This window comes from Camellia sinensis, chromosome 11 (genome assembly GCF_055761805.1).
Source record: "Camellia sinensis isolate YWXY chromosome 11, ASM5576180v1, whole genome shotgun sequence".
Classification (NCBI taxonomy): domain Eukaryota; kingdom Viridiplantae; phylum Streptophyta; class Magnoliopsida; order Ericales; family Theaceae; genus Camellia; species Camellia sinensis.
The window spans coordinates 96202931-96229900 of NC_138971.1; the positions used below are offsets into that span (position 1 = coordinate 96202931).

At 36.5% G+C, this 26970-nt stretch overlaps 2 protein-coding genes across 2 annotated transcripts; one reads left to right on the forward strand and one right to left on the reverse strand.

Annotated features, from left to right (window-relative positions):
• The first annotated feature begins 264 nt into the window (after positions 1 to 264).
• Positions 265 to 2288, forward strand: SDG35 (SET domain protein 35). Its single transcript, XM_028223722.2, has one exon. The coding sequence runs from the start codon at positions 359 to 361 to the stop codon at positions 2018 to 2020; it is 1662 nt and encodes a 553-aa protein (XP_028079523.2). The 5' UTR covers positions 265 to 358; the 3' UTR covers positions 2021 to 2288.
• A 1785-nt stretch (positions 2289 to 4073) lies between these two features.
• Positions 4074 to 26970, reverse strand: LOC114281279 (uncharacterized). The gene is made up of 4 exons (XM_028223723.2): positions 26696 to 26970; positions 23719 to 24741; positions 6148 to 7009; positions 4074 to 4501 (listed from the first exon to the last, which is right to left on the reverse strand). Exons 2-4 carry the CDS (start codon positions 24685 to 24687, stop codon positions 4455 to 4457), a joined length of 1878 nt encoding a protein of 625 aa, XP_028079524.2. The 5' UTR covers positions 24688 to 24741; positions 26696 to 26970; the 3' UTR covers positions 4074 to 4454.

The following is a 26970-nucleotide window of genomic DNA, read 5'->3' on the forward strand; positions in this document are numbered from 1 at the left end:
TAAAAAATGTTTATTGCACAAACAAACGGAGCGTAAAACTCAAGTCATGTGTGAAACCACTAAATACCCACTAAATATTATGAAAAATACTTAGCATTATTGTTTAGGAATTATGAAAATCTAACATTTTTCATGTTGATATTTTTAACGGAGTGTTTTAATAGTAACTAAAAATCCCGAACATAGCCGTTGCAGATACTACCTGCAACAAGACCCCCCCCCCCCAAAAAGGAAAGGTAAATAAAAAACGGCCAAGAAATATGACCGTTACATACCCGTCATTTAAACCTCCCGAGAAAACAGCATCGAAAATGAGAGAAAACCAGTAGACACAGTCAAACCCACCCAACCATTAAAGATGATGAGAGAATCAAAACAGCCAGATATGGAAGATCTTGAAGAAGAAGAAGATAGGATGATGCAACAACTGAGGTCCAAAGCCACAGAACTTCTTCTCAGAAAAGAATGGAACGAGTCCGTACAAGCCTATTCTCTCTTCATCTCACTCTGCCATAACCAAATCTCAAACACCCACAACCACTCTGACCCAGATCACCTCTCCAAGCTCCACAAATCCCTCTGTTTGGCTCTCTCCAACCGAGCCGAAGCGCTGTCTCGCTTGCGACATTTCACTGATGCTTTGGGAGATTGTTACCAAGCTTTGAAAATTGACAGTGCTCATTTCAAGACCCTGCTTTGCAAAGGTAAGATCTTGCTCAATCTCAATAGGTACAGTGCTGCTTTGGACTGCTTCAAATCAGCTCTTCTTGATCCCCAGGCCAGTCTTAACTCTGAAACCATTAATGTGTACTTGGACAAATGCAAGAAACTCGAGTTCTTGTCTAGAACTGGAGCTTTCGATCTCTCTAATTGGATCGTAAATGGGTTTCGTGGAAAGCCTCCGGAACTCGCAGAGTACATTGGTACTGTGGAGATCAAGAAGTCTGAGATGGGTGGGCGTGGCCTATTTGCAACAAAGAACATTGATGCTGGTACTTTGTTGTTTGTCACCAAGGCAATTGCCACTGAGAGGGGTATATTGCCCCAATCAAACAGTGAAGAATTGGGAAAAAATGCACAATTAGTTATGTGGAAGAATTTTATTGATAAGGTTGTTGAATCAGCCACAAAATGCCACAAAACCCATCATTTGATTTGTACGTTGTCCACTGGTGAAGACGAAGATGGCCTTGAAGTGCCTGATTTAAGTCTATTTAGGCCTGAAACAGAGGAGAGTAGCTTTTCAAATGAGAAGCTTGATATGGGTAAGATATTAAGCATATTGGATGTGAATTCTCTTGTTGAAGATGCGATTTCAGCAAAAGTATTGGGTAAAAACAGTGATTACTATGGAGTTGGGATATGGGTACTTGCCGCTTTCATCAACCATTCTTGTTATCCTAACGCGAGGCGCGTGCACGTTGGTGATTATGTGATGGTTCACGCTTCTAGAGATATTAAGGCAGGTGAAGAGGTCACATTTGCATATTTCGATGTGCTTTCGCCTTTGAGAAATCGCAGAGAAATGGCAAAGACTTGGTGTTTTAGTTGCAACTGTAAAAGGTGCAAATTTGAGGAGGGTATATGTGGAAAACAGGAGATGATAGAGATTGAGATGGGTCTTGATAGGGGACTAGAAGTGGGTGGCATAGTTTACAGGTTGGAGGAAGGTATGAGGAGATGGATGGTGAGGGGAAATGAAAAAGGTTTTTTGAGGGCATCTTTTTGGGCAGTTTATTCTGAAGCATTTGGATGTGAGAAGTCAATGAGGAGGTGGGGGAGGCGGATTCCGGCTATGGAGGCGGTGGTGGATAGTGTTGTGGAAGCGGTGGGAAGCGATGAGAGGGTTTTAAAGGCCTTGATGGAAGGATTGAAGAGAAGTGGTGGAGGTGGTATTGGGATGGTTGAGATGGAGAGAGCAATGAAGAAACTAGGAAGAGGAGTCTATGGGAAGGTAGTGAAGAAACAAGCAATGAGGACTCTTCTTGAGCTTTGCATTCAAGAACAGAAGCACTATTAGTTCCTTACTAATAGCTGCTTGTAGTTCCTTACTATTTTTTCAGTGTTCGGCACTATTAGTTCAAGTTTCTTTGACCAGTAAACATTGCTGAAGCAGAAGTCAAAATTAGTCTGATATTTTATAATAATGATATACTTGTCATCTTTTTTTACCATATTTTATTTATTATCTTGTGGGTATGTGTAGCTTTATTGGCTACACATTTGATTAACTTACTCTCACTTGTGATTTGTCATTTGGAATACAAAATGTATTAAATTACTCTAAACTTTTTTCCCTTTCTTGCGTTTCTTGCCTCCTTTGTCCAATCAAAATGGATAGTCTCCATCTTGGTGATCATTCAATTAATTCTTCATGCACATCAAAAGATTTGAATCTTGCAGCCATTCTACACTGAGGTGTCAATACTGACCTTACCTAACGGCCATTCAAAAATACCATGTGCTATGAATTTTTACCTTCAAACTTGATAATGAAACAACAATGCTTGGTAGCTCGAATTTTTATAATCCGAATGGCTTGCATGTCTCAAAATGATGTCGTTTTGATGCATTGGAGCCATTCAGGACACATAAATTCGAGCTACCAAACATTTTTCATCATGAAATTGAGATGTATAGTATAGATTTAAAGTATGCGAGTGTTTACTGAGTAATTTTTCTAAATATGTAATATTATTGATGTCCATTAGTCCAGTAGCATATAGCCATCACGTCTTTTTGTCACTTACAATGTACAAAAAATCACATGATTTTTAGTCATTCGACTTTCAAAAAAACAAGTGAACAAAAAAAAAAAAAAAAAGTGAGAATTATGTGGAGCAACTAATTCAACAGATTTTTGACACATCATTCTCTTGAAGCAACTGTAGAGAGTAATGTGGAACAACACCTCATTCAATTGGGCTGCTTTTGGCACATCAATCTCTTGTTTAGTGCCAGCATATAGTGAAATAGATGATCCAACTGTAAATTTGATCATATAACTTAAAATTCCTTCAAACAGAATGTCTCACATGAAATTAGATTTTGAAAAATGCTTCACACCACTAATGACATGGCATTACGTGGATCCCAGTGATAGTTTGGCCTTTGATATATTTTTTTTCAACAATGATTCATCCCACTAATTAGGAGCACTAATTGACCACTAATGATGTGAAAATTCAAAAAAAAAAAGAAAAAGAAAAAAAGACACAAGAGCAAAACATCCCATAATGTGAAACTCATACCACTTTAGAGCTATTAGCGCTCCTCTTTTTAGTAGTCTCACTCATTTTTTATTTATTTTTTCTTTCTTGCATTTGCTAACTCATTAGTGGTGCTTTTAGAGTTTCAAATTTAGTGCTCTAAATTGAGACCGTCAGATGTTTTATTGCACAATCTAATGTGCAGCACAGAAATTTCACATATTTTGTACTCACTTATCTTCTTTAGAAATCAAAAGAGTCACATTAGATTGTTCTAAAGGCTATTTTAATTTGGAATTTATGATGAAAATAAGAGAAGGGAAACTACACTTGTTATAAGACTCGAACTTAAGTATCAAGCCTAGTAAGAGATCATCTCATCCACTAATGCTGTGTTTGATTGGGGGATTTGAGGAGGAATTCGGAAAGGAAAAAGAAAAAGGTATGTGAATCCCTCCTCAAGTCCCTCAACTAAACACAGCATAAAAGAAGGTGGAGGAAGGTGTTTTTGAAAGATTGGATGACAGGTAGAGTTGTAGTGCTTAATTCATATGTATTTAAATAACTACAAAGTAAAATACTTAGCTCTGCCTAGCAAAGAAACTGAAAGAAAAAACCAAAAACCCAGTGGATTTCGTATAAACGGAGACTTGTAGCTTGATTCTTTTACTCATTCCCTACAGGGAATAATTGCAGGAAATCGTTCGATAACACTTCTTCCTCTTTATTTCTCAATGATATCCGATGAGCAAGATAAGGTGTTGAGTATCTATAGATTATTAGTTTCTCTGCAACATCCGATGAGCAAGATAATGTGTTAGTTTCTATGCAACAATCAGCACTGCAATGACATGGTCAATAATATAAGAAAATCATAATTATCATTCATACATTCAATCAAAATCCCCCCCCGGAAGGTTTATATGTACACAAGCCCCTTGAATCACTCAAATGAAAAACAAAATTTAAAACTTCACAACCTCTAAACTCTATCTTTTCTTTTCTCCTATTATTTGTCAGCTAGTTTAACATGAAAAAATTGGGAATACAAAACAAGTTTAAACATAACCAAGAAAAAACTCTTTTGCCACAAGCAAGACTAAACAAGACAATATTGGCTGCTGGGAACTGAAAGATACCAAACCAACCGAATATCACACAATCCATAGTTGCTTTGTTCATTGATCAAAATCCTCCATGTTGGAGCATGCTTGCACATTAAAGACATATGCAATCATCCAAAATTCACGGCTCATCCTCCACAAGCTGCACATTATATCCATGCTTCATGTCTGTGTAAACTCAAAATTCCAAAAACATTAAGGACATCAATAAACTATGAACGAACACATTAAAAACGAGCAACATTGGTACTGATTTTAAAGAAAAAGTGGGGTAAAGAACGGTAGCAGATAATCAATGGAACCATAAAGAGCAATAACTCATATTTGAAATCTGTGGAAAAAAATTCAGTTAAGAGACTATAGCGCATGATGAAAAAACAAAGCGAACGGATTATATAACGTCATAATAAAAAATAACAAAAAAAAGAAAGAAGAAGAAGCAGGAATATATGCAGAGACAAGTGGAAATGTCTAATACAGTATTTCATCATTTTTCATGCTTTTTTTTGTTCTTTTTTTTTTGATAATCCAGGGTATCTCCCGCCTTGACTAGCCCAATTGGACCTAATATCTAGATAATTGAGAACTAATCCTTGGAGGCTCCAATGACCCCTTGGGAGACTCGAACTCGAGATCTTAGATCTTATCCTTATGTCTTTAACGCTAGGCCAATCCCATGGGGTTATTTCACTCTTTTCATGTTCCGTCTCGTCTATTGGATGAACTACTTAATACCAGACCTAACTGTGTTCTACCAATGGCAAAAACTGTCTTCCATAATAAGACTGTAGGTAAAATAATATAGGCACATAACATGGATCTGGGTGCAAGACTGCAACAACACTCCCATGCAACTGCAAGAGAAATGAAAAGCATAACTCCATAAACAAAAACTGCCCCACCACAACAAATAAAAGCATGAAACCCACTGACAGTGCATTTAATGGCTGCTCAGGTTGCAAATCAAACTAGAGTTTTACTCCCAACTTGCGAAGACTCAAGGATGACAGCACATATGCAACAAAGGAAGTTGAATTAATGGGTATACACAAACATAAAATTTCTCTGTAAAAGCTCTTAGAATTGGGAGGATAACTTAATAATAATACAATTTGGACTTAAGAAGTATAGACATAGATACGGACACGGAAAGGATACAGATTTATTATGTATATGAATATTAATTTAGAATATATAGATATAAGAGGCATCAATGTATATGTGGGTGTATTTTATTTATTTATTTTTTTACTTTTCCCTCTTTATTTCCATATGTTTTACTTTGATTCCAAATCAACTTTCTAAAAAAAGAAAAAAAAAAAAAAAATACCTACAAAGATGTCCACAGGTGTATCCAAACATAGGATATGCGTGTCCCACGACAAAAACAATAATTTAAAAATGGCATGTTGGACACGTGGACACATGTGTCCCCACCGTGTTAGACATAGACACGACACCCATATTGGAGTGTCAGTGCTACTTAGGTTTGGACCATTATAGTCAATTGTTGCTATCCTAAGCAATACACAGAATCATCCAACATGAAAGATAAGGAAAAATATGTGTAAAAATCTAACATGACCAGTAGATTGAAAGCATCTAATCTAAAACTATATTTGTAGTAATTATATAATTCAGCTTGAATGGCAAATAATATTATTGATCATCCAATAAGGTTTATTGTCAATCAAGAAAATATCCTAGGTTGGAAATAATTTATATACAGACAGGATTGAAAATTGTTGTCAATAGATGCAGATTCACAAACTACACTAATTGGACTAAGGATTTAGAAAGTTTTGTCACCATACCTTTTATAGAAGGTTTATCAAACTTGTCTATTCTTTCATCCTCATTCTTCCAATCACAATCATCATTGCCCATTTCATCCCTTCCATCATTCCCCATATCACTTTCACTTGCCGTCTCCCATTCAGAATCATCAGTCTCTTGGCCATAGATGTTGCCAGCATTGCCTTCACAGTGAACACCCCCATGTTTAATGGCGGCCTCTCTAAATAACCAAGCCGCACGCATCTGCTTCTTGACTAAACGCTCAGCATAGTCGGGGACCTTGTTTTGCCTCAATGAGAGGTCAGGATCGGCTGATTGAGAGCACTCATTTATGAAAAGAATAGCATCTAACAAGCTTTCTTTAGCTAATCCAAGCATGTCATAAGCCTGAGCTCTTCTCCAAAGGCTTTTAGCATGACGATTGACAGGGTTATGAAGACAAAGTGCACGTGTAGCATCGCTTATGGCAGCCAAGGGTTGTTGCAATAAAAGATGACACTGAGCTCGATTACTGTACAACACAACTCTCTCTTTCTTGGATCGCATTGGACACAATGTCAATGCTTCAGAGTACTTTGATGCTGCTCCAGATATATTTCCAGATGAGAACAAGGAATTTCCTTCGAGCTTTACCACTAGTGATGCTGCCTGTTTGATATGGAGATCTTCTTTTGGAATGTTCTTTTCCCATTTTAACCTTTGTCTAGAATGCAAGATTTCCTCAATCTGTTCTTTTGTGTGGCTACTGAGAGAGTTATGTCCTGTTCCTTGGATACATTCCTGAAGAACATTAACAATGGAATCCCCAACCTTTTTGTTATCCCCCAAGGTTGAGATCTCTGCAAGGTCCACAAGTGCAGGTACTGCCTTATCAATTACCTGCACAACAAATCAAGTTCCAGAACATATATTATTAGTAATGAAGTGATAAATTAGTCATCGGCTGACTATGAAATCAAAGATAGTTTATAACATGCAACCTCCTGAGACCATTACAGAGTCTTGTTCCAACGACAACCTGCTCCAGGCCTAAGCGATTCAAGTAATGGCTTTAGGCTTTGATAGAGTACCGGAAATAATTGAAAATAATTATTTAAAAAAAAAAAAAACTTATTTTATAAAGGCCCAACCAAAAAGATACTCCCTTTGCCCAAAAAAGCCCAGAAAAAAAAAAAAATCTATGACAGGCAAAAAACCCCTTTGCAAAGCCCTCCTCTATTGTAAAGATTGAAGAAAACCCTCTTTATCAAGAAGGCCCCCAGAAAAATTCATCTTTGAGTAAACAAAAAACCTTCTTATCTAAGAGACTAACAGACGAAACTTCAAATTCAAACGCCCAACTAAAAAAAAGAAAGAAAATGCTACATATAATCCTATTTCTAACCGTATTTTCTCACATCTAGGTACAAGTGAATGCGTCCCAAGTGCATTTATTAATAAAGCGCAAAAACTTTAGTTTACAAGAATTAAGAAGAATATAAATTTAACATAAAATAATTCACAATGTAAAAAATTAATAAATATTATTTAAATTAATATTTAAACATTAGAAAGCCTCTAATTGAGATTTCACCTTAGGCCTCATCGAGGGATGGGCTGGCCCAGATGACTCCCTAGTCTATAACCTTCCTCACTTTTGTTTCAATTAAAACCATGAAAAGGGAGACAAAAAAGAAATCACCCACACAATTAAAACAAGCAAGGATCGCAAAATTTTGCCTCAGCACTTCTGGACTGTGAATTGATAGCTGCATTTCAATAAAGTTTAATGGCCCCTCGATGTCTAAGTGTACCATTTTCAATTGTAAAATCTCATACTCCTTCATTTTTAATTATATCCACAACAAGAAGGTAGAGATTGTGAGAATATATTTGCCTATATTGTTTACATTTTTAGGAATTATTGTATTTTAGAAATTTGGAATGGTAGTGATTATGTAAATATTCTGTGTAATTGGTATTTCCTTTTTAGGCTTAGGGATTAAAGTTTTCTATAAGTGATGTACTCTGCGTCAATTATTCAATCGAATATACAGAAATATTCAGAAACTTACATGGTATCAGAGCTAGGGTTTCATTCGAACTCGTTGGCCGAAGTCCTCCCTGTGTCGTGAAGGCCTTCTCTGTGGTTCTTTGAAGTCGCGACATCCTTCTGATCTCTGGTTTGAAGTCGCGACCCTCTGCTCTGGGTCACGACATCCCCTGCTCAAGCTTGCTCTCCCTTTGGTTTAGCATTGCGACATCAAGCCCTTTCCTGGTTCGCGATCTTCTCTCTCGTCTCGGCTTCATGTTCTCTCTCTGATTGATATTTGCGGATGATTGGGTTAAAACTCTGGTTCTAATACACTTCATTTAGGCCCTTCATAATTTTTCATAATATTGTCACCATGTCAGACGACAAAATTCAATCTATAACTTGCAAACTTACTGGAGCCAATTATGCTTATTGGTCCATTGCTATGAAATTTTTTTTGCTTGGTTGAAAAAAATGGAGATATGTTTCTGGTTTTGTTTCTCGTCCATCGAATCCAAAAAAGGATGGTTATCAGGCTGCCCGTGACACTTGGGATTGTGATAATGCTCAAGTTTGACTTGGTTTCATAATGCTGCATATGGGGATGATGTTCTCCAAATATACTACTGCCAAGGAGGTTTGAGACTATTTACAGGAGGTTTATTATTAGCAGTCCAACTTTGCCAAACTTTATGAGTTGAAAACAGCTATTTAGAATGCTCGTCAAGGAGATTGGTCTATTCAGGATTTCTACATTGAGATGACAGGACTTTGGGATCAGCTTGCTCTTACGGAACCGTCTAGTCTTAAGGTACTAAACGAGATTGGTCTATTCAGAATTTCTACATTGAGATGATGGGACTGTTGAAAAAATTTGAATTTAAATTTACTCCAATGGTTGTGTCTCTTGAGATGGAAGGGTGTGTCCTTTTAAAGGCTCACAACCTTTCTGAAGAGTCACATAGAAGTCTATATATTCCATCTCCCTCACTTCAATTTGGTCAGTGAATTGTCATTTTCTTCTTCACTTTGCATTATTCTTCATATTTTCTGAGTCTCATTTTCCTATAAATAGAGTTCATGCACAGCAAAGTTCGCTAGGTTTGCAATAGTAGTGCTGCTAGTGCAAGACATTGATCGTTGTATCCTGGGAGATAGACGTCCAGTGAATCCTAAGCACCGGTGGGAGGACGAATCTGTCTTAAGGAAAGAGTATCACACACTCGACTCGATCAGGTTTTATCCTTTTATGTACTGTAAGTTTTATCACGTTATTATGTTGATATATTTCAGTTTTTGGTTTTGCCTAAAAAGCATTTATATATTTTTAATTTATATTTTCCTTATAGTTTGGTACTATTTTTTCTAACAATCTTAAGACAGATTCGTTTTTTGGGAAAATATAAAATTTTGATTAGTGTAAATAGAAACACAACCCAAACAAAGGAGAATTTCCTGGGAATTCCAGCAGTATATTCATTGTTACTGTTTGTTTGTTTAATTTTCCAAAAATGAAGAGAGGATTTCATTTCCTTCCTGTATGAATGAGGATATTAGGTTTTATATATGATCAAGATCATATGGTGATTTCATTGGAGACGGGTTACACTGGATTATCACTCTTTATGTGGTTATTACTAATAGTTGCAGGCAGTTACTAATAGAAATTCTAATTATATAGGCACCTTTTCAAGTTGAAAGACATGTTTTCAGAATTTTCAAATTCTGAAAATTCAGACTAATGGGTGTGTTCTTTCATATAGCAAACTCTTTTGGGTGTTATTCAGTCATGTTATTGTTCCTTATATATGGTAGGAGTGAGCAGGCTTCAGTTTGGTTCGATTTTGAAATTCTATGAAATTTGAAACCCAATCAAACCACCAAAATCTTGGAACCAAATCGAACAAAGGCACGGTTCGATTCGGTTTGGAAATACAGTTTTTATAAATGTTGTCATAGTAACAAATGATCCCTTGTAGTTTCCAGCACAATATTGAATCTTTGAAGAACTTGAAACTGTATGATAAATACCCTCTGCGTTTAAGTGTGAATCGGGTTCAGTGGCTATGGCTGTTAAGGAAAAATGAACTTGTGGCCTTTACCTACGAAGTCACATTTGTGAAGAGTGATATCAAATGGCCATCTAGATGGGTTGGTTATTTTTTTTTAAAAAAAAAAAAGGAAAAAAAAAAAAAAATATGTTACACGTAGCATGCATGCTACTTTTCTACCCTTTGTGTTAATCATGAAGAAGAATATATATACACCACTTTGATTCAGATATATACTTGTGTCTGCTTATTTAAATAAATGTTCTCATTGGGTATGACATGATTAATTTTTATTTGAGAAATACTATGGATTTAAATTTTTTAATTGTTAGAATTTCAATTTTGTAAATTTGTTTATAAATTAATATCTCAAGTTCCTCTTACAGAAAGGTACAAATATTTGACAAATATTTTGTGAAAGTTTTTAAGAATGTGTTTTAAAATCAAAATATGATTTTAATTACTAAAATCTGGTATGATTTTTGGTTTGTGAATTCTTGAAACTTGAGAAAATATAAAGTATATGTTATATACTTGGGAAAAATTTATGAATGTAATTTAAAACCAAGTGCATGGTTTATTGATGTCATTTACCTGAGGGTGTGTTAATTTGGAATGAATTTTATGCCATCATGTTGCCATATTTTATTTTATTTTTAAATATTGTGTGATATGTGTTATTTTTGATTGATTTAATTTCAGTGCTATATATGGGATTTAATTAGAGTTTATTTAAAAGTTTGTGAACTTTTAATTAAATTGTGGTGGTGCTACTACCAATGGATTTCTTTTGAAATATTATATAAGTAATCATTAACACTGAAAAATTTAAACATGCTATTTTAAATATTGGTGTTGTTCCATTTAAATTGAAAATAGATTGAGGAATCTTTTGTGTTGATTATTATTTGTTAATAATCAATTGAAAGTTATTTTAAAAGTAACTTTGAATTTTTGTGAGATAGGATGTCTTCTGTCTTTATTTCACTTGTGTGGAAGACTTGGTTTAACCATGAATCATGTTCTTAATGTGGAAGTTTATCTTTTGAATTAGAAGACATAATTCCATTTTTGTCCCAAATATTTTTGAATGAGTTATTATTTGTGTCAGTAACACTTGTCTAGAAATAAATCATGTTGCTTGTGCTAATTTATGTATTATCACCAATGGGGGGAAGAGAGATTAATTAGACAATTATGATTATGTTTGATTTGTTAATCTTGTCCATGTCTACATATGTTGTAGAGTTGACAATTTATGATGTCATTAATATCAATTTGGTATGTGGTGTATTATAAATGGATGTCAATTATTTATTAAAGTATTGATAAAAATGTGAACTTATGTGTTTTGACATAAGAGGAATTCTAATTATTCTTTGGAATAATGACTAAGGAATTCTAATTATTCTTTGGAATAATGACTAAAATTGGTATGGTGACTGATAACTCTGTAATGAAATATTATATGAGTTAAATATATATATATATATATATATATTTCATGGGTGAAAGCCACTTTGGTAATTGTCGACATAGTCAACAATACTGGATAAGACAAATAAGATGTAAATGTATTTATACAGTGATATTTATATTCCATGTTGAGATTGGAATTAAGGATTGCAGTAAACAAAAAGAAATTAATTATGGCTAAAGAAATATCATTTGACAAAGTGTTGTGGCCACAACCGGTATTAGTCATTTCTTCTTTGTACTGCAAAAGCAAGTTATGAAGTTTAATTGTATTTTAGACAAATTGGTATTGTGATTATATTCACAAAGCAATTTACATCTTGTTATTTAGTTCAAGTACGCCAATTAATGATATGTTTTGATTTATCTCAGAATTGTGGGGGTGTATTAATATTTGTGTGTAATTATACACCAGCAAGAGAAATTAAGTTTCCTTGGAATGCTTAAAATGTCGGGTGCTTGGAAAATTTTACCTAAGTAACGGTTCCGATTGTAGGTCCACAAAGAATCTCAATTCTTTTTATAGGTCAAAGTTGGAGTAGAAGCAAATATGGTTTCATTTACTCCTAAGGAACACCTCTATGTTTAATATTTAAATTTGAAAATAGAAGTGACATAGAGTAACGGTAAGTCTCGATATAATCAAAGACTTAATACCGTAAGACATTTGCTTTTAGTTGTGCATATTGTCCAAGGATAATATAGTGGATCCACGAACCACTCAATGATATATAACTGAGAAGGTCAAACGGAAAAATAGCAGCCGCTAAACAAAAGTTTGACTAAAAAGCAAATGAGCGAAAGTTTATCGAGGGGAATGTGATTAAAGCCTATTACATCAGAGTCATTATAATGGTAACCCTACTTAGATGACTGGAGATCCCAAGAACTAAGTTCAAAGGGACAACTAAGTTATGTGTGGCTCGCCAGAAATCACTAAAGGAGTCTAACTTCTATCCATTCCTATGATGAGAGTGATATTTGCAACATGTGTTGTATGTAGGGGACTTAGGGTAAGCTATGCTTTTAATGATCACTTATATCTTGAAAACCCTAGAGGGGTCTCTTTCAAGAGGAGTATTTAAGAGACTCGAAATAAGGATCACCTATATGAGTATGAAGGGGCCGCTTCTATGAGAATTGATAAGGCTAAATTTTCTAAAGCACTCATGAAACATCAGGACTTGCCCAAGGCCAAAATGGGCACAATCGTGAGAACTAAACTGTGTTTGGAGATATTCTGTGTGAATTCTATTGTCTTGGCTTACACAAACGGCTGAACAGTTCAAGGCATCACGTCCACTGATTAGCTAGTAAGTCCGATAGGCTTTCACTAGGGAAGGTTCAAAACCGAAAGCTACCTATCCCGATGCAGGGTATTTCCTTAATGTACTCTCTCTTTGTCTGCATGTTGTTGCATGTCCTTTCCGTAAATTTCATTCATGTGGGGGATTGTTGAAAAAATTTGAATTTAAATTTACTCCAATGGTTGTGTCTCTTGAGATGGAAGGGTGTGTCCTTTTAAAGGCTCACAACCTTTCTGAAGAGTCACATAGAAGTCTATATATTCCATCTCCCTCACTTCAATTTGGTCAGTGAATTGTCATTTTCTTCTTCACTTTGCATTATTCTTCATATTTTCTGAGTCTCATTTTCCTATAAATAGAGTTCATGCACAGCAAAGTTCGCTAGGTTTGCAATAGTAGTGCTGCTAGTGCAAGACATTGATCGTTGTATCCTGGGAGATAGACGTCCAGTGAATCCTAAGCACCGGTGGGAGGACGAATCTGTCTTAAGGAAAGAGTATCACACACTCGACTCGATCAGGTTTTATCCTTTTATGTACTGTAAGTTTTATCACGTTATTATGTTGATATATTTCAGTTTTTGGTTTTGCCTAAAAAGCATTTATATATTTTTAATTTATATTTTCCTTATAGTTTGGTACTATTTTTTCTAACAGGGACTTTGGGATTAACTTGCTCTCATGGAACCGTCTAGTCTTAAGGTACTAGATGTCTATTTGCAATTTTGGGAAGAGGGTCGTTTGGTGCAATTTTGAACGGCTCTCTTCTCTCCATATAAGGCTATCCGTGGTGGCATCCTTCACTAGTCTCCTCTTTCCTCTGTGGATGCTATTGTTCGTGAACTCCTTTTTGAGGAAACCTGTCTTAAGATGGCTAGTCATACTTTGCCTCCATCTGTTTTCTTGGCTCCTACCAAACCTCCGTTGCTATCAACCGCACTTCTTCAGGCCTCCGCCAAACCTAAGAAAGGGTCCTTGGCTTCAGATGAGTGTGTTTTCTGCCATCAGAACGACCATTGGAAGTATAAAAGTCCAAAGAAGGGTCGTGCGACTTCTCAGCAGTCTTAGTCCTAGTTTCGAGCTCCTACTCAGAATCCTTTTAGCCCTCCAGCCGCTTATACTGCATCTGCTCTGGCTCTAGATCCTGATTTGACTTCCTTGAGTGCTCAGATTGCTCAGCTTCAGCATATCTTGTCTACTGCCCAACCATTCTCATTTGCTTCCGCCATCACCTCTCTTCATTCAGGTTTACTTGGTTCTTTTTCAAGTATTTCTCATTCAGTTTGGATTTTTTACTGTGGTACTTCTCATCATATAACTCTCCATCTCTCCTTACTCCATAACTGTTACTGTTAACACTGCCAATGGATTTGGTACGTTTGTCCTATCTGTTAGGTATGTTCTACCATCTACTATGTTTACTGTCACTATACCATTTATCCTTTATGTTCCTCAGTTATTTGTTAGTTTACTCTTTATTAGTCAACTTGATGCTTCTAGTTATGATGTTATCTTTTCTTTTTCTGTCTGTTATGTGCAGGATCGACAGTTCAAGAAGTAGATTGGGACCGGTTGTAGAGTTGGAGATCTCTATGTGGTGGAAAGTTTGCACCTTCCTCTGTCCCCCTCTCTAGTTGCTTTTTCATCATTTCAGTTAGATTCTCAGTCGAGCCTTTTTTATTTATGGCATTCTAGATTAGGTCATTTGTGTGTTGACCGTTTACGGTCGTTAGCTTAGTCAGGCTTATTAGGTAAAGTTTCTCCTCGTCAAATTGTTAAAAGTTGGGGGTGTAAACTTGCCAAAATGACAGCTTTACCATTTAATAAAAGTATTTCTATTTTTGTTACCCGATTTTCTTGTGCATACTGATGTTTGGGGATCTTCTCTTGTTCTCACTAAAAGGGGCTTTTGCATACTATATTTCTTTTATGGATGATTGCACTCGCTATACTTGGGTTTACCTTATGACTCATAAATCTGACTTCTACTAGATATATCGTGCTTTTTAGTCTATAGTCACTACACAGTTTGAGACTACTATTAAATTGTTACGTTTTGACTTGGGTAGGGAATATTTTAAAACTGAGTTCTATGAGTATTTGGCCACCATGGGTACCATTCACCAAACGTCTTGTACTGATACGCCCGTTCAAAATGGTCGAGTTGAGTGTAAACACTATTATCTCCTTGAAACTACTAGGTCTCTTCTTCTCTCTGCCTCTGTTCCGGCCCGTTTTGGGGTGAAACAGTTCTTACTATTGCTTTTCTTCTCAACTGTATGCCTACTCAACTTCTCTCTGGTCAGTCCCTTTATGAGGCTTTGTTTTCTCAACTTCCCAATTATTCTCTCCTTCGTGTTTTTAGATTTGCTTGTTTTGTACTACTTCTCCAAAGGATAGGACCAAACTTAGTGCCCAATCTGTCATGTGTGTCTTTTTGGGTTACAGTCTTACTCAAAAAGGCTATCGCTATTACGATCCCGTTTCTCGTCACCTTTATGTCTCCCGCCATGTTGCCTTTATTGAACATTTATCTTACTTTCATCTTCTTCCTATCACTGCTGTAGTTTTCAAAGAGGATTTGGTTCGCATTGATCTATTTCCCTCTGATGTCCCTCCTGGTGAGTACATCTCTGTTGTTCCCCTTGAGCTTATTCCTTCTTCTTCTCCTCCTACCACCCCTCATGTTGAGTGCCTTCCTACTGAACCCCATTAGTCTATTCCCTCTTCTCCTCCTTTACCCCCTCTTGTTCCTTCCTTCGTCTCCTCCATTATTAGTCTATTCTTGTCGCTAGGTGCTCCCTCTACCGGTTGTCTCTACCCCTGCTGCTGATCCCCTCTTGCCGATTATCAACATCCCCTTTGCAACCGTAAACAGGTAGTTAAATTTGGTTTTGCTAAGACATGTTTTTCTCCTTCCTATTGCATCTTTTTGTCTGCTATTCACTCTTTTTTAAAATCCCAGTCTTACAAGGAGGCCTATCAAGAATTAGATTCAAGCTATGGAGGACGAGCTGTCTGCATTACAGAAAACTACTACTTGGGAGCTGGTACTTTTATTTGTTGGTAAGAATTTGGTTGGTTGCAAATAGGTCTATAAAGTCGAGACTATTTCTGATAGTTCTCTCGAGCGCTACAAAGCTCGCCCAGTTGTTAAAGGTTTCTCCCAAGAGTATGGTATTGATTATGAGGAGACTTTTGCCCTTGTCACTAAGATGACTACTGTCTACACTTTGATATCTGTCACCGCTGTTCGTCATTGGCCTCTTTATCAAATGAAAGTTAAGAATGCTTTTCTTAATGGCTATCTCACTGAGGAGGTTTACATGTGTCCTCCCCTCTGGCCTTCCGCATTCCTTTGGACAAGTTTGTCGACTTCGACGTGCTTTGTATGGTTTGAAACAATCTCCTCGTGTTTGGTATGATCGCTTTCAAACTGCTGTTACTGAGCTTGGATTTCATCATTGTGCCCACGACTCTGCCTTGTTTCTCCTCCACACCTCTACTAGTTTTGTTGCCCTCTTACTGTACGTAGATGATATGATCATCATTAGTTCTGACTTTTCTGCTATCTCTGAGGTTAAGTAACATCTCTTCTGCACCTTCAAAATGAAGGATTTGGGCCCATTGCAGTATTTTCTTGGTATTGAGGTAGTTTCTTCTCCCAAAGGCTACTTTCTATCTTAGGCCAAGTACGCCAACGAGGTTATTCATCGTGATTCATGCCGGTCTTACTGACACTAAGCTTTCTGATTCCCCCATTGAGCTTAATGTGAAGCTCAACACTATTGATGGTGTTCCTCTGGAAGATCCTACTTTATATCGAGAACTTGTGAGTTGCTTAGTCTATTTGACAATTACTCGCCCTGATCTTACCTATGCTGTCCATGTGGTAAGTCACAATTTGTTTCTGCTCCTCGCTCTACACATTAGGATGCTTTGATTCGAATTCTTTGCTATCTTCGCAATACTATCTTTCAAGACTTGCTCTTATCTTTTTCTACCTATGTTGATGCTGATTGGGTTAGTGATGTTAATGATTGCAAGTCCACTTTTGATTTCTTTATGTTTCTTGGTGATTCCCTGATTTTTTGGAAAAGCAAGAAACAACCTGTTGTTGCCTATTCTACTGCCAAAGCTGAGTATCGTGCTATGGCTCATGTTACTGTTGAAATTATCTGGCTTCGTAGTCTCTTATTTGAATTGGGAGTCTCTCAGTCTTCTCCGACCTCTCTCTATTGTGACAACCGACGTGCTATTCAGATTGTCCATAACACTGTCTTTCATAAACGGATGAAGCACAATGAGATTGATTGTCACTTCGTCCTCCAATATTTACAGTCTAGCTCTATCTTGCTTCCGTTTGTCACTTCGACTCTGCAACTTGCTGACTGCTTTACCAAGACTCACACCACTGCTCGGTTTCGGTTTCTTCTTGACAAACTGTAAAAATTAATGTATTATTGATTGATTTATATTGATATTTATTACAATGATTCATGATTCCTATATATAGAAGAGGTTGAGTGTGTAGTAGGTAAGGAGTAGGTGAAGTGGAGGTGGTAGTGGTGTAGTGGGTTAGGTTTAGTGGAGTAGGTGAGGTGGTAGTGGTGTAGTGGGTTAGGTTTAGTGGAGTAGGTTTAAGTGGGTGAAGTAGGTGGAGAGTAGGTGGATTTTAACAGCCCCCCGCAAACTCAAGGGGGATAGGAACTAACCAACTTGAGTTTGGAGAGAGTAACAAAACAAGAAAATACATAAAAATAAAAGAGGATAAGAGACACTGTATGGTCGTGTCAGACCATTGGTGAAGACACTGGATGGTGGTGTCATAACGTTGTAGAGGACACTGTATGGGGGTGTCATAACCATGTAGAGGACACTGTATGGTGGTGTCATAACGGTGTAGAGGACACTGGATGGCGGTGTTAGACCGATGTAAAAGACAGTTTATGGGGTCATGTCGGACCGTTGTAGCAGACAATGTTGTGACAGTTGTGGTGACAGTTTACGGAGTCTTGCTGGACCCTTGTAGAAACTAACCGGAATCAATGTCGGGACAGTTTACAGAGTCTTGTCGGACCCATGAAGGAGCTAACCGGAATCAATGTCGGGACAGTTTACAGAGTCTTGTTGGACCCATGAAGGAGCTAACCGGAATCAATGTCGGGACAGTTTACAGAGTCTTGTCGGACCCATAAAAAGTTGCACCCTCAAAAGGTGTGCCCAATCTATCAAAAGGCGTGCCATCAAAAGGCGTGCCCAATTCATAAAAAGGCGTGCCATCAAAAGGCGTGCCTATCAAAAGGAGTGCCCATGTTGTCGGCGAGCGCCGAGAGGCGCATGATGCGCGTGTCTGCCTCGGCTATTTAACCAAGGTTGAGGCGGAGGCTGTGCAAACCAGTCTGAAACCGCCGAAAATCCTTTGAAAAAAACTCTTCCGTTTCTGAGAAAGAGATTCTGGAACACTCTGTTGCCATTCTGTAACCAACCCTTCTCTGAAACACTCAGCAACCCATAACATGGCCTCGTCTTCCCGTTCAGCTACCCAGAATATGGCCTCTTCGTCCCGTGGTCTGCTCACTCTCTTTCCCGACCTCAATGAGTCAACAAGAGAGAGAACTGGTGCGGTGGCCAGTGAACTTCAACCAAACACCTCTGGTTTTGCTCCGTTGAACTTTCCGATGCGGTCGGTGGAGCAAAGAATGGCAGTGCAGTCGGATGTGGAGGCCAATCAGTATACATTGAAGTCATGTGTGGAAACCATGACTGCAGTTACAAATTTGTCGAACCGGCTGCAGAGTAGGACAAATGAGGTGCAGCAGTTAAACGCCCAACTGGCTCTGCTCCAACGCATGTATAAGGATGCGCGAGCAGAGTTAAGTGTGCTAAAGGCGGAAAATAAGGAGCTGAAGCGGAAGGCCACCGTGATGTTCCGATTTGGAGATCCGCCATATGCTGCAGTGGAGGAGCAGAGAGGAGGCAACTTGCTTGGTGGTCTAGGAAGCACGGAGGCAACACCGTCAAGGGCCGTCCAGGACGGAGGCAAGAAAAAAAGACCAGCGGCAGAGTAGAGAAGAAAAAAAAAATCCCGCCGGTGGATGTGGTTGTTTTGTTTGTTTGGTTGTTTTTTTTTTTTTTTTTTTTTTTTTTTTTTTTTGTGTAAAAGTGTGATCGGGGTTGTTCCCTGAGATAAATAAAATATGATTGGTTGTGCAAATTTGTAAATGGTTTGCAATGGTGTTTGGTATTTTTTTTTTTTTTTGTTTTTTTGTTTTTGTTTTAATAAGAATAATAATAATAATAAAAAATAGGTATCATGGAGTGGGCGGTGATAAAAATATGATTTAGAAAAAAAGAGGAAGGTGGTGGAATGATAGGTCAAAAAGTAGAATAAAAACAAAAGTGCACATGGGTTGGAAAGTAACATGACCTCGTCAATTATTTGTCCATAACTAGTTCCTTTCTCCTTAAACCAGTATGGGATTTTTCTCTTGGTAAATATGATGTTATCATCGGGGAGACCCGGCAAAGCAAATGTCTCTGTAACATAGAACAAGAACCTAGGAATGCCGAGGCGAGCACCAAGGTCGGCAGTCCAGGGATGGAACATGTCGCTGACGATGCAATCAGGGCGGCGTCGTTTGAAATGATCGCCGATGACCTGCGATTTTGGACGCCGATCATGAGGTTGAGATTTTCCGGCGAGGAAAAGAAGCAGAAGCTTCCGAGATCGCAGGATTTGCCTCTGATGGTGACAACGTAGGCGAATCGGACGGCGATGATGAGAACACCGAAGACAAAGAGTCGAACCAGAATGTTCCTCAGTAAGCTTGGCTTAGACTCCATAGCTCTCTGTATATACTAAATCTAGAGAAAGGGAGAGAGAGCCGTGGGTCTCCTTGGTTTGATGCCAGGAGAGTGTAAAAGAAATTGAGAGAGAGATGTGGAATTTGTGGCAGCGGAGTGAAGGAATGTGTGGAGGTCCGGCGGGCGGCCAAGGCGAGGCTGCCGCAAGCCGGTGAAGCAGAATTACTAGCTTCTTAACCTTGCTCTGATACCATGTAAAAATTAATGTATTATTGATTGATTTATATTGATATTTATTACAATGATTCATGATTCCTATATATAGAAGAGGTTGAGTGTGTAGTAGGTAAGGAGTAGGTGAAGTGGAGGTGGTAGTGGTGTAGTGGGTTAGGTTTAGTGGAGTAGGTGAGGTGGAAGTGGTGTAGTTGGTTAGGTTTAGTGGAGTAGGTTTAAGTGGGTGAAGTAGGTGGAGAGTAGGTGGATTTTAACACAAACTCTTAGTGTTTTCCGCTAAAACACCTTGAGTTTGAGCGGAGGTGTGAGAATATATTTGCCTATATTGTCTATATTTTTAGGAATTATTGTATTTTAGGAATTTGGAATGGTAGTGATTATAGGCTAGGGATTAGAATTCTATATAAGTGACGTACTCTTTGTATCAATTACTCAGTCGAATATACAGAAATATTCATAAACTTACAGAGATGGCAAGAAGTAACTCAGAAAATAAAATAACAAAACAAGCGCGCAAAGGTTGGAACTTTGTCTGAGTGCTTCAAGGTATGAGCTGGGGTTACCATATTTCGATTAGTGCAAAAGGTTATAACTACTATATAACAACAAGATGACACTGGGATGAGGACAACATCGTTACAAAGAAATGACATCATAATATGCAAAGGGCTGGGGCAAAACAGATGAGATGGCCAGAGCATCTATAAAATGAAAGTATGGCCTATGGATATTATTGAACTAGCAAAATAGCACTTAATGCCCACAATTAGCTAGACAAGAATATGTAAGAAAGGCAGATGAATGTTAACCTCAAGTTTATTATGCAGCTCGACTTTGACAAATATGAGCTGCACTCAACTAAGTCGAAATGTATTTAATGGTGTTGGGTACATACATACATTCAACTTATATTACAACCATGAGCCTTCCATTACTAGGAAAGTTAGCTAAAGCAAATATCAGTTAGAAAACATGGGTGCAGGTACAAATACGGGTATGGGTATTCTAATACGACAAAATGTTTTTTTAAAAAAAAAAAACAAAAAAGGATACAGTTACGGTTCATCCATAAGAAAATATATTTGTAATTTATAATAGTACATGACATATAACAATTAAAAATCAAATCCAAAAATACTTGTACTTTTGTAATGGTCGAAAACCAACCACTAGAATTTTTTATAATTGCAAAAATACCCTATATTTTTAAAGTTTTTAAAAATAGGCACAGTATAATTGTTCCAGTTTCCCTATATTTTAAAAAAGGTTAATTACATTTTTAGTCTCCCAAATATGAGATTTGTGTCATTTTGGTCCCAATGTTTAAATCACGTCAATTTGATCCACAATGTTTACATCATATCAATTTGGTCCCCAATGTATAAAGTGTTTTAATTTGGTCCCCCATGTATAAAAAATGTTTCAAAATCTAACTTCGTTCATAGGCGTAGTTAAAGTCAGTGATAAATGTGAAAACTCACTTAAAAAATTACACATTTATGTTGACATTTTTATATATTCAACGCCTTCGACTTTCAGAGACCAAGTACAAGTTTGTAAAGGATCATTAGTCTACCAAAATTTTGTGAAATCATATGGTGCAATAAAATATGCACATCCATCCCCCACATAAACTGTAGCACTAATTTGGGAAGGATTCAATTAACACTCTTGGTGTACCCTAGTATTGTAAAAAACATGACTCATAAGTGGAGAGTGACGCCATGAGAGCCGTATAATTAGTGTTGACTACTTGATACAGTAGAATTAGCATGCCTCGCATAGTGATTCAATACTTTTTCACAGCCCCACTAATACCCTGACCTGAGGAAACTATACATCAGACAATTCAAGTATCAGATTTACACGTTAACGCGATATCTCCAACTATAAAGCTTTAATGTTTTTAAATTTGAGTTATCAAGACAGGCAAAACAATCAAATCTGCAGGTTCACTATCTTCAATAAACAATCAAGTGAACCTATTACCTATTCACCTATGAAACATGGGTATAGATAACATATGATACGGATATGGCGACACAACAAAATCTTCGCCATAATCTAAACCAATAAGATCTCTGTTATCAGAATCTTACGATTCACGATTCGATTCGCAATTTTTGTAAAATCGATACGAATCTATTGGTGAATCTATTTTGGAAGTGAATCTCTAGTGAATCGCACGATTCACAATCGATTCACGATTCGATTCACTTTTTACGATTCATGCAACTTTTGAAATTATTGTGTCCGACAAATTTTCGTCTCTTTTTTTCTCCATCTTTTTAGTGAAAATGGCATAATACAACTTTTAATAGCGTTTAATACCAAAATAACCAACATATACATATGATTTATTGTTATTTTAGCGATCATGGAGTATTCAATAGGATCCAATCAGATTCAATCAGACCCAACATATTTTTAACCTTTCTTCTCATTTTTTTTCTTTTAAAAAATCATAATTTATCTTATAAAGATGTTTAAGATTAAAATTACACTATAAATTATCTATTACTATTTTATTAAATTGAATATTACATGAGGTTAGTTATACTTTTTAAAATGTTTTAGACTTTAAAATAAAAAATTCTAAATAATTCCTTCTTATTATTTACTCACTGTTACTTAGAAAAGTATATATGCTTATTGTCCAAATATTAACACTGTTGTTAATTATTGTTACTTTGGAAATTGATAATTTGTCTATTTGGTTACTATCTTTATTAAGAATGGCTGATAAGAAATATCTAAAAAAGAAAAAAGGCAAGATGGTGATATTACATCTTTATTTAGAATGGTTGATAAGAAATATCTAAAAAAGGAAAAATGTAATATGGTGATCTTACATAGGAACCTTTGTTAACTTCTTACCTATTAAACTACGTGATTATTATTCAAAATAACATTTTCATTGATTTAAGTCTAAATATTTTATATTCATAAGATATATATTTAACATCTAAATGTGTAGATATATATTTTTAAGTAATTTAGAAAAAGTGACTGAATCTTTACGATTCACGATTTGATTCGATTCGTGATTCGGTACAAGGCCATTTCGATTCATGATACGAATCCCGATTTGACAACTATGAATAAGATACAGGTATGGGTAGGACATGATGAGAAAAAATATATAATTTTTAGTATTACATTATACATGAGCTCGAAGAATATTGAGGAACCATTCTTTAGGAATTAGATATAAGTTTAAGAGCAAATAGTTTATTTACCTTTTTTATCAGAGGATAAAATTTGAAAAACTTGGGTACTATTTTAATTTCACTATTTTCATCTTCCGTAAGAAACAAGAAAATATTGAAAAACTATGCTTGTGTTTATTCTAACAATTATACTCTAATACTAAGCACAAATTATTGAAATTTTAATTTCATAATAGTTTGGGTGCACGACTTAGAGTATCCGAAAAGTATCCAATACTTCTCAAAATTAACATCAAGTAATACGTTTAGGAAGTATCTCTTATACATATCCACAACTATCTGAGGAGTATCGATATCCGATACAGATATGATATGGTTTCAACTCCCTTTTAGTAATATCAATGCTTCATAGCTATCCCCATTACGAAGAATTCCAATGTAATAAATTTCAGGAATATATATAAAAATAAATAAATAAATAAATAAAACTCATGACTGCAGTACGCATCATCGAACTGAACAAATAGTACCTTATGACAGGAAATTGGATCTTGGAGCAACCATAGAAGGCAGTCAATAGCCATATATTGCCAATCATCTGAAGAGCACGCAATATTACACAGAGCTTCAATAATACCAGGACAGCTAGCCACGGGTCCCCTACCGAGCTTATGATGACAAATTGTTCGTAATAAACCAATACCCGCTGGTGAGGCTTCATTAACAAGCCCACCCCACATGCCTGGAAGTTTTATCAAAAATTCCGGTTTGCATATGGTAGAGAGAAATTCTGGTTTGAAAGCGAAGCAATTAATAAGTTGAAGGGACCAACATTGCAACTGACTAGCCCATTCCTCAGCCTTCCTCGACTCCATTTCAACACCGCCCATTCCACGCGTAAGTAGATCACAATGATAACTTGGCCTTCTATCAACATACTGGTAAAAGTGAGAGTATACAATTTCAAGTGAATTCATCGCTAGTTGAATGGAAAGCTCAAGAATCTCACCATTACTTGCTACAGAAAGAAAAGTGGTGGCATATGTAGCCAAATGGCCGAGAGCACGCACAGCCACTCTCTGTTCAACCCAAGTTAATCTCCCTCTTAAAAGTTCAACTAAGGGTGGGATAACCCCAGCATGTACTGCACTCTCAGCAAATTCTTCCATGTTCATAGTGTAGGATCCAATTATATGTGCTGCATAATAGGGAATGTATATATTTTGGTCATGAGAAAGCCAACGACGATTCCTTAAGCCCTTCCAAATTAATGCTGTCATGCATTCAAATATTCCGAGCTCGATGAACTCGGGGTCATTGGGATGTGCCATGGCAGTGTTCCAAAGGCCGCTAATTGGGAGAACCTGTCCATCATCGTCCTGTGAAGGAAGTTCCCGAAAGAATTTCAGTATACTTCCTCTGCGCTTACTTGGGTTTCCTTCCTTCAAGACACAGAAGAAACATCCTGGGTATGGACAATCAGACGATGCTTTATCCATGTTTGTACAATTAATTACTCAGAAAATGAAGTTAATTCCTTCCAGAACAAAACACTGCATTAAAATGACATTAGTTTAGTACTCATTTGTAAATTAGATGAGAACAAAATGGAAAAACTATTCATCTGCAGCAGCAAATAGGAAATATCCACAAATTCAAGAAAATAATAATATAATAAAATAACATCTAAGAAATACAAACACGGACACGCAACACATGGATACAATACGGAAACAAGACACGAAAAACCAAGGCGACGATTTTCAAAATATGCAGAACATGACACATGGAGGACACATACAAAACGTATACTTTCATATATTTATCGTACACCATATGTATGACTATACTATATCATTTAAAGATGATAAAGTAATGCTACATAACACTAATTCTTATAAATTTAAATTGTTTCTCTTTTATCATGCTATCCTAAATTATTTTGCTCATACTTATAATTAGTTTTATGGGTGTCTAAGAGATGGCCACATGCATCCTCCAAGCATCCAGGTCTAAATTTTTTTTTAAAAATAGAACACGTTTGGATGAGTGTCGGACACATGTAGGGAAGTGTCCATCATTGCTGCTTGTAACTACATTTTTGTATAATTTCCATCAACATTTATTAAGAATGCAAAACTTAATTTTGACCATTTATGCACAGAATTTTCTAAACATGCAATGAATACCATGTACTCTAGTTACCTTTCTCCCACACCTCAACTAGCTAGCCGTCTCACAGACTAATTTCACCTTTAACATGCTAATGAATTGATCGTAAACAAATGATGAACACTACAAAACAAATTTATATTGCTTTTCCTGTCCTTTAACATTGATTTTCCTGTCCTTTACCTTATAAAGTCTGATTTCATTTTTATGACATATGTTCCTAAATTGGTAAAGATACGAACATTGCAAAATAATTACAATTATTATTTCCTGAAATGTTCTAGACGTTTTGAGAAACAACAAATGCCTCTTTTGCATGTCATGCATGACACTTCCCCTCCCATGTCCTTTCTAGGTAGCTTGCAAGATTGTTGCTCAATCTTATTAATGCCAATGGTTACACAAATTTTCATTGCAATCATTTGAAAATCCCAAATACCTTCCCGACACAAATGATTTGTAATATTCCAAACATATCCCCGCCATGAACTGTGCTTTCCTTGTACAGGGTTCCCGCACAAGGACCAAAAAGCTTCACAACTCAACAGTGTTGGCAATTGCTTTGCAGTCAATATATAGGAATATACAGAACACAATTATCGAACATAACATCTCATCGTGCAAATGTTTAACATAAAAACTGTGAGGCAACCAACTGGGTTTTGTGTGCCCCCGGAAGGGGAGATCTGAAATTCATCAGAAATTCATATTAAACCAAAAACCCAAATTGCTGAAATGCTAGAGCGTTCACTGGACAAACTTCATCAAAGCAACCACAACTTCAAGTCACAGAAAACCAAACTTTCAAGACCCAAAAGAAAAAAAAAAAAAAAGAAATCTTTTGTTTGTATACAATTTCAGAATCAACTTTATTGATACAAAAGGAAAGGGAATGAAAAGGAACTGAAAAATAAAAATAAAAATAAAGAATCAACAGTGATAGAGCAAGAAGATGGCCAGCACCACAATTAAAAGAGCAGAATGAGAATCTCAGCACTAATCAAACAAAATCACTTTATTAGTAACATAATAAGCTAATACATTTCTAAATCAAATAGATCTAAAGAAAGACAACACATATGCAAACACACACACACAAATATGAGAAAAGGAAAAGGCAAATTCAAGTTCAGAATTCAAGCCCTGAAAAACCCTAATCAGAGACTCTCGACCCATATCAGTTTTGAAAATGAACATCAATGAGAGATTCTACGTACATTGATATACAAGCAATTAATCAAGTTTTGAGACGAAAGGAGAAAGACACAAAATCAAAAAAAAAAAAAAAAAAGAACAGAGAGAGAGAGAGAGAGTGAGAGAGAGCAAAGAAGATACCTCGGAAGAATCTGGAACCGTACAGGAAAAAATGGGTTGAACTGGAGCCGTTGTGAACAATTATTTTTTTCCGTTGCGAAAAGCAAATATATAGCTTTTTGAATCTACGACTCCATATGTATATACTGTTGAGAATTAAAGTAAATAATAAATAATAAAAAGAAATAGTAGAAGGAGAGAGTAGGAGTGGTGGGGGGCAATGCTCGTCGCACTTACGACGGTCAAAGTTTCGACAGCCAGAGAAGATCTTGTTATGTAATGAATGTCTTTATTTT

Bases quoted from the DNA above. Each gene is read 5' to 3' on its own strand.
- LOC114281279 (XM_028223723.2), bottom strand. From the start codon at position 24,687: ATGGATAAAGCATCGTCTGATTGTCCATACCCAGGATGTTTCTTCTGT. The intron at 7,010-23,718 runs GTACTATTTGTT...TTTGTTGTGCAG, and splicing joins ATCCAATTTCCTGTCATAAG to GTAATTGATAAGGCAGTACC. The intron at 4,502-6,147 runs GTATGGTGACAA...GAGTTTACACAG, and splicing joins TGATAAACCTTCTATAAAAG to ACATGAAGCATGGATATAAT.
- SDG35 (XM_028223722.2), top strand. From the start codon at position 359: ATGATGAGAGAATCAAAACAGCCAGATATGGAAGATCTTGAAGAAGAA.